This window comes from Rattus rattus, chromosome 1, assembly GCF_011064425.1.
Source record: "Rattus rattus isolate New Zealand chromosome 1, Rrattus_CSIRO_v1, whole genome shotgun sequence".
NCBI lineage: Eukaryota > Metazoa > Chordata > Mammalia > Rodentia > Muridae > Rattus > Rattus rattus.
This window is the reverse complement of record NC_046154.1, coordinates 271,047,971-271,056,505: the sequence shown is the minus strand read 5'-3', so window position 1 is coordinate 271,056,505 and position 8,535 is coordinate 271,047,971. Positions and strand designations below refer to the sequence as shown.

General features: G+C 43.8%; 1 protein-coding gene across 1 annotated transcript; it reads left to right on the top strand.

The window, feature by feature from the left end:
- The first annotated feature begins 239 nt into the window (after positions 1-239).
- On the top strand, positions 240-8,047 carry LOC116890495 (olfactory receptor 10AD1-like). Its single transcript, XM_032891010.1, has 3 exons — positions 240-317; positions 5,885-6,018; positions 7,084-8,047. The coding sequence occupies exons 1-3, from the start codon at positions 240-242 to the stop codon at positions 8,045-8,047; spliced, it is 1,176 nt and encodes a 391-aa protein (XP_032746901.1).
- Positions 8,048-8,535: the final 488 nt, after the last annotated feature.

Below are 8,535 nucleotides of genomic sequence, written 5' to 3'. Positions count from 1 at the left end.
GAAATCTTCAAAGATCTCTTCCAACATGTGCAGTTCAGGGAGAAAAAGGAAAATAGTGATGAGAAATAGGAGGGTGCATGTGGACAACCACTGGTCACCGCTTGCACTGACTTTAGCATTTCTGTTATCCGTTGATCTTACACCACCCCACACAAGAAAATGGTCTTAGCAAAAGGGCTCTGCACCGGAGACAGAACGGAGGTGTAAGCAGGTTCTGAGCACCCACAGTCTGAACGCACATGGTACAAAAGGCTAAAAGTCCAAACCTGTTGAGGGTCAATATCAACCACTTCATGGAACTAGTCATCAAGACACAGGTACAGGTCACTCATTGATGCAGTGTCCCCAAGGAGAGAGAAGACCCTTCCTGCCCAATTCCACCTGGATACGCCATCTCACAGACACTGTCATGGGTGCCCGAGATAGTCAGCCCTTTGCTTTATAGTGGCTCAAAGTGCACAAAATCATTTAAAACGCTATCTTAAATTACTTTCAGACTATGCGCATAAGGACTATATGAAATATAAGTGAATTTTGCTTTTGGATTTGGGGGGTCCTCCTCGAGCTATCTCATTATATACAGATATGAAACATCTGAAAGCTAAGAGCCTCTGGTGTTGAGCATTTCAGCTAAGAGATCCTTGATTTGGTTTATCTAAGTTCAGCCTTGATCTCTGGGTACTTATCTACCGTGCCCATATATGGTTTTCACGTGTAAATATTGGGTCTGAAATAAATGTACATTTCCCTCCCTGATTCTGTCCCTGTCACTGAGCAGCTAACTGCTTAGTTCTCTCAAGGGCTTTCCGATGTGATTAGATGTCATCTCGTCCTGTGTTGGTTATTTCTACAATCAGTATATGCTTTTAAGTGGGCTTAAACAGCCCTCCTACAGCTCTCACCAGCATGGTCGTGCTGAGGTCACTGAGAATAACCAGTCTAGCGCTCACTCTTGCTGTTATCAGAGTCGACAACTGACTTACAGCCCCTTACAAACCTCTTCCGTGCGAACAACCAAACCCTCTGTATCTAGAGGCTAATTCTGTGTGTGCGCTAACTGGACACATTCTCAACCGATGTTTCTCCGTTCCTCTGAGGGTTTTGTGAGCTTGGGTACATTTTAGAAAATAGAGGCTTCGCTTCATGTTGTTCTTCCACATTAAACAGCCTTGCAGGGAGAACTCTCAGAAGGAACTTACGGTCGGGTTTATTGGATCGTTGTAAATTACAGACCGTTTTGGCTGGCTTGGCCTTGCCTAGGCAATCATAGCCCCTCTAAGGTCACATGTGTGACAGTGCTGTCGTGTCCTGAAAACACTGTTTTGTAGCAAGTGCCCACTACATCTGACTTTAACTATAATTCCTGGGTTTTGGGAGGGAGGGGTGTGATATAACTGTCCCAGGTAGAGCTGAGCATGTCAGAGTCTCTCGTGTGCTGCAGATAATCAGTGATGAGGCTCTGCCCAGATCACCGTCTACTGCAAAAGCACTTCTTCACTGTGGGTGAAGAGATTTATTGGTCTTTGGGAATAAGGGTAAGGACTCAGGAGGATGTCTATACTATGTCCAATTAGCAGCATAACATTACTGGGTTTCCCCCAAGACCCTTTATAACCTAGCCCAAAACCGGGGTGTGTCCCAGTTAAAAATTATAATATTTAAAAAACTTGTTGAATTTATCTAAGCCATAATAAAGAAAGGCTTAGACATAAATCTCATTCTTGCTGAGGCCGGAACAAAACTAATCCCACCAGAAGACTGGTAGCGGGGACTTAGTCATGAATCTAGCACCAGTGTCTCTTAATTCCAGGAGCCATCCTAACAATTATTTAAGTTGATTCCAAGGTGGCTTAAAGGGAACAGACAGAGTATGAAACAGCCAGTCTAACTGTGGGTCCACTGATTCATTTTCCTAATGACAGGTCACCTAGAATTCCTACGTATCACATTCATAATGGTTTATTTTAAGATTTATTTATTCATTATATAAGCACACTGTCGCTGTCTTCAGACACACCAGAAGAGGGCATCGGATCCCATTACAGATGGTTGTGAGCCACCATGTGGTTGCTGGGATTTGAACTCAGGACCTCTGGAAGAGTAGTCAGTGCTCTTAACCCCTGAGCCATCTCTCCAGCACCCCATAATGTTTATCATACGATGATATACAGTGCTTCAACTCTCAGAGTTTTCTGATTTTTTGCAACTGTCTAGTTCAGCAAGACAAACAAAAAGTGAAATAAACAGTTAACCTTCTCAGAGCCCCATCATTTATAAGGAATATTTTGAGGCGAAAGAAATTTGCTTCTAAGTAATATGCCTATGAATATTCCAAACGCAATGGTGTACTTCTTGCTTTCTTGTTTCACTTCAATTATAACGTTATCATGAGTTCATAAATATAATTTTATTACCTATGAGAAACTTTACTTATTTTTCTAAGTAACAGCAACCCCCATATGATCATTCCTAATCTTTTTCCATATAAATCACACTTGGATGTACGATTTTGTGTGTAAAGATTCTTAATTGGTAATCTATTAGATGAAAATTTTTAAGTGGATATGTCTACTTATTTAGCAAGCCTCTGTAACATCATTTTGTGGCAAAGCACTTTCTCAAGAATTTTATAAGAATTTTTTTTTATTTCATCCTCAGGTTAACCCAATAATATCAGAGCCTTTGCTACTTTTTGTTTTGGAGATGAGGAAACTAAAACCTGGTAACTTAAATGGGTTCCGGTTACGCCATTGGCAAAGTTGAAGGGCCAGGGTTTAAATTCTGGAACTTCCTGCGGGGTAAACGGTCTCTACACTAAGGGAATGGATATGTGTCGGTTAATTCTCTGAGGATCTCATACCATAGATTTTGATCGTATTCTCCTCCAGCTCCAAGAGCCACCCACATTCCAAACCCCTCTACTTGCTGCACTTTCTGCCCTTTGTTTAAAGAGTTAATAACCCATCAGCCTGAATTTGTGATGTCTGTATACTCAGGGTGAGGCCAGCCTCAGGAACCATATCCTTAGGGAAAACTAGCTCTATCTCTCTCTCTCTCTCTCTCTCTCTCGCTCTCTCTCTCTCTCTCTCTCTCTCTCTCTCTCTCCCGCGAGCTCAGCCATTGTGACTCCTTGCCTGTAGCAGTCCAGCCATGTCTGGGAAACACTGCTTTTTGCAGTCTTCCTAGACCTCTGGCTCTTACTATCTTTAAGCTCCCTCTTCGAAGATGATCCCCGAGTCTTTCTGGAGGGATGAGACATAGATGTCCCGTTTGTGTCTGAGTACCCATGGACGCTGATTCTCTGCGCTTTGACCCGTTGGAGGAATCTCTAGGTTAACCACCAAGTCCACGAAGAAATGTCTCTGATGAGGTCTGAGAGCCTACACTCACCTCTGAGTAGAGAGATGAGTTTAGAAGATATTTTGCTACTATGTCCATTTGACAAAGGAGTTAGGTTGCCCTGGCTACTTTAATGTCAACTTCACACAAGCTAGGGTTGTTTCGGAAGAGGGAGCCACAATTAAGAAGATGCCCTTCCAGATTGGCCCCTGTTAACAAGCCGTTTTATTCCAGAGTGGATCCAACATCAGGCGCTCTCCCTGGGGTAGCTCAGCTCTGAGCATCATGAAGTCTCTTCTCCTACCTGCTGCAGTGATTCTGTGACTCACCATTTTAGTCACGGCAACACAATGAGGTAAGAAAGGCATGAATCCTTCCAAGAGTCCCATTCCGTATATGCGCCGTCACACAGGGAACCACTGTCCGTGGACAGTGTCCCTGGTCATTAGTAACAAATAATTTAACTAACAACTAAATGAATTATACTTAAAAACGAACATAGTAAATACTCAAAAGCCATCGCTCACTGATTTGGTCACCACGTTTTACTGTTATCTATGCTTTCAGTTTGTGTGCACGATGTGTGTGCATCTCTCTCTCTCTCTCTCTCTCTCTCTCTCACTCTCTCTCTCTCTCTCTCTCTCTCTGTGTGTGTGTGTGTGTGTGTGTGTCTATGTGTGTCTATGTGTGTGTGGTGCATATTTACATGTGTATATAATATAGGTATATGTGAGGAGGCATGCACATGCCGTGGCACATTAGTGGAAGCGAGAACTCCAGCTCAGGTTTGGTCCTCGTCTTCCATCTTGTTTGGAGCAGGGTCTCTTCGGACTGTCTGCAGATTCTCTGCATATGCAGCCTAGCGGGCTCAGAAGCTTCCACGGATCCACCTGTCTGGCTTTCACAGAGTACTACAAGAGCCGTGGGATTAGAGTCACACCCAACTTCACATGGTTTCTGGAGATTCAAATCTCAGGTCCTTCCTCATACTCCTGCAAGCCCTCCACCAGCTGAACTACCTCCTGAGCCCATAAGTAGTGCAATGGTCCATTGGCAAAGAAACTTCTAGAATCAGAGTCTCGGAGTTCGAATTTGAGCTTCATTACTTATTGTCTGATCTTGGGAAAGGTATTGATCCTTCATAGACATCAAGGATGGCAGAAAGACTATCTACCACATAGGATAATCGCGAACCTTAAAAGAGTTACAATGTGTGTGTAGAACACAGAATATGTAATACCATTTGTCTTACAATTATTTTGATGTAGAATCACATAATGTCATGGAAACCTCTTTCTAGTCACATTTTACTAAAAATTGTTTAAGCAGGTAGTTGCTAATGTATAATTTTATCAAATGTTTCTGGACACCGATGTAATTTACTGGGAGATTTAACTTTTTATATATTAGTGTAGTGAGTTATGTAGCAGCAGTCCTACTACAAGATACTTAGAACCCACCAATGAACACCACTTGGCCTGGTCCTCTTTAAATGCCATGCTGAATTCTGTTCAGTAATGATTGGTTTTGTCCATGTCAGCATCATTAGCACATTCTCTTGTTATAGATATCTTTCACGTGCTTTCAATGGTTTTGTTCTTGATAGCTCCATTTCTTTATGAAGATATTAAAGATCTTCTCGTTTTTATTTTCACAAACCTCCCTAGCCTTGAGAAACATATGAAACTGGCTACAGGATAGAAGGGACTTGCCTTGGGGGTAATCAGAAGCTGGGGCTATTAGGCTCTTAGTGAGATTTTTATCTTTATCATTTTCATCTATTTTCTCAGGCTTGACTGTGCATTAGAATCACCTGCAGGACTTCTAAAATTACTCGTGGGGCAGGGGGCACGCAATGGATATGTTATTATTTTGATTCATCCCATAACACAAACATATTTCAAAACATCATGTTGTAGTGCACACACACGACTATCCATCCATCCATCCATCCACCCATCCATCCATCCATCCATCCGTCCATCCATCAGTCTGTCATCTGTAAATCTATCATCTATCTATATATTACTATCCATCAACTCTGTGTGTGTGTATCCACCACCTGTCCGTCTGTCCATTCATCTGTCAGTTCGTCCATCTGTCTGTCTGTGATTATTATTTGTCAATTCATATTTTAATGCATCGATGCCTAGATACCTCCCATTACCTTCTGTTTTAATGGTCTGGTGAACAACCCCGGGCTCAGGGTGTTTTAAAATTCTCCAAGAGACTATAACATGGAGAGAGCATTCAGAACCGCTTACTACATTCTATAATGAGGTACTTCAGTCAGAATATTACTCTAACTTCATCTTTTCTTCCAGTGAATTTTAGTGAGTTATGTTAACCTAGAAAAATGCTCATTTCCGCCCTGCTTTTAAACTGATCATAGAGTTTTGCAAAGCAAAAGGCGCGGTTGTGTGGTTGTTTTTGCTGTTTTGGAGTCCAGCGTACTCACTGAGGTTGCATGGGAAAAGGAAGCTCTCTCTTCTTGGTGGGAAACCTATTCACACTTAGAGCTCTCAGATTCTGCCTGTGTCTTCAGTTCAATGTTCCCTTCAATGGTCTGTTTGTGATTCTAGATCCTATGCCATCCTGTTTGTCTCTAGACACAATCCCACCCATTCAAGACCACTTGGACAGTCCAGAAAAGTATGGAAATATCAGTCAGGTGGTGAGGTGAGCTGGGGGAGTATACAGACAGCTAGAATATTAGGGTTGAGTAAAACTAGACTCGATATTTTAATGCCCACGTTTTTACTATTTTTCCAAATGCCCAGACAATATAGAGCCAAGAACGGGAGTTAACTGGAATGTAAGCTATTAATGTTGGTGCCTCGGGGGTGTCAATGTAGTCTCAACACTTACCAGATGCTCTGCTGTGAGATATTGAGGGTGGGGGTGGGGAGAGCTGTGTATAATAATGTGGGGGTTGAAGGTAATTCTTAATCTCTCTTCAACTCTTGCTGTGAATCTTAAATAATTTCTCTCTCTCTCTTCTCTCTCTCTCTCTCTCTCTCTGTGTGTGTGTGTGTGTGTGTGTGTGTGTGTGTGTGTGTGTGTGTGAGAGAGAGAGAGAGAGAGAGAGAGAGAGAGAGAGACCAAAGATGGTATTTCAGGTCCAACCTAATAGACACAATATCCTATAAGCAATCCATGGTTAAATACTCACACAACTGCAGCCTACAATAGCATCTTCTGTGCCTTCGATAGAATTTAGAGTAACTATAATTTGTCAGCTTATTTTTGTTGTTGTTGTTGTTCTTGTTGTTTATTCACCCCGAGTCTATGCTTATGGAAGCAGGTGATCTGAACAGCTCCTTATGCTGCTTAGTCTTCGTCAGCCTGACACAAACCTAAGCATACCAGGGAAGAAGGAATCCCACTTGAGGAACTTGCTTCCACGAGATTGCCCTGCAGGCACACCTGTGGGCCATTGCTCTAACTGTCAATCAATGCAGGGCAGCCCAGCCCACTGTGGACAGTGGCATATTGGGGTGGGTGTGCTTAAATACTGTAAAAACACATAGCTGAGCAAAGCTGAGGGAAGAAAGCCAGTAGGCAGTGTTCCTTCACAGTCCCTGCTTGAGCTCCTGTCTATAAGCTAAAAAAAAAAAAAAAACAACTGTCGCCTCCCCTGAGTTGCTTTTAGTTAGCATTTTACCACAGAAACAGAGGAGCAAAGTAAAGCACCCCTATACACTGTCCATTCACCTGTCCTTCCTTCCTTCCTTCTTGAAGCAGACCCCCAAAGGGAGACCCGAGGAACGGCAGCACAGTGACTGAGTTCATCCTCGTGGGCTTTGAGCACAGCTCCCCTTCCACCCGGGCACTGCTCTTCACCCTCTTCCTGGCTCTCTACAGCCTCGCCATGGCCATGAATGGCCTCATCATCTTCATCACATGGACTGACCCCAGGCTCAACAGCCCCATGTACTTCTTCCTCGGACACCTGTCTTTCCTGGACATCTGCTTCATCACCACCACCATCCCACAGATGTTGGTCCACCTGGTGACCAAGAACCACACGGTCTCCTTTGTCTCTTGCATGACCCAGATGTATCTGGTTTTTGGTGTGGGTGTGGCCGAGTGCATCCTCTTGGCTTTCATGGCCTATGACCGTTATGTTGCGATCTGCCACCCTCTGAATTACGCTCAGATCATAAGTCGTCAGGTGTGTATCAGGCTGGTGGTGACTTCCTGGGTCTTTGGGATGATTAATGGCATCCTTCTTGATTACATGACATTCCGAGGTCCATTCTGCAGAGAAAATCACATAGAAAACTTCTTCTGTGAGGCTCCCATAGTGATCACCCTCTCCTGTGGGGACCCGGATTTCAGTCTGAAGGTGATCTTTGTTGATGCCATTGTGGTGTTGCTCAGCCCCATGGTGCTCATCGTCACCTCTTATGCCCGAATCCTGGCCTCCATCCTCCGAAGGGCCTCCTCCTCAGGTAGGGGAAAGACATTCTCCACTTGTGCCTCCCACCTGACCGTGGTTGTCTTTTTCTACACCTCAGCCATGTTCTCTTACATGAATCCCCGCAGTACACATGGACCTGACAAAGACAAGCCTTTCTCCCTCCTCTACACCATCATCACCCCCATGTGCAACCCAGTCATCTACAGCTTCCGCAACAAGGAAATGAAGGGGGCCATGGGGAGGGCTCTTGGGAGAGCCAACCTGGCTCAGGCAGAGTCCTTTTAGCCTGAAATTACCTGAATGAATTCAGCCTACTGAAAATAGAAGCTTATCCCCTTCCTAGCCTTTGTTCCCAATGCTGGAGGGCTCCAAGAAAGACGTTCATGACGTCCTTGGCAGCAGACTCAGATCTTGAAGTAATTTCTCCTGACGTCTTGAGTTGGCTCCCAGCATAAACTGAGTCTCTGATTTCTATTGGAAATAGAATCTGTTTTCGGGATTGGAGGGACAAATGCGATGTTACAGGGCTTATGTCACTAACTGAGAAGAGACAGGCTTGCTTTACAAGATAAAGCAATTAGCATAGTCTTAGTTAGGGTTTTATTGCACAACCACAGTAAATCTTACAAAGAAAAATACTTAACTCGGGCTGGGTTACGGTTCAGAGGTTTAGTCTATTATTGTCATAACAGGAAGCATCACAACATGCTGGCAGACATGATGCTGGAGAAGGAACAGAGTCCTACATCCGGATCGGCAGGAAACAGGAAGAG

What these genes read in the sequence shown, in the direction of transcription:
- LOC116890495 (XM_032891010.1), top strand. Translation starts at nt 240, where the DNA reads ATGGTACAAAAGGCTAAAAGTCCAAACCTGTTGAGGGTCAATATCAAC. An exon ending in AACTAGTCATCAAGACACAG is followed by an intron (nt 318 to 5,884) that starts GTACAGGTCACT and finishes CTGTGTCTTCAG; the next exon opens with TTCAATGTTCCCTTCAATGG. An exon ending in AATATCAGTCAGGTGGTGAG is followed by an intron (nt 6,019 to 7,083) that starts GTGAGCTGGGGG and finishes TTCTTGAAGCAG; the next exon opens with ACCCCCAAAGGGAGACCCGA.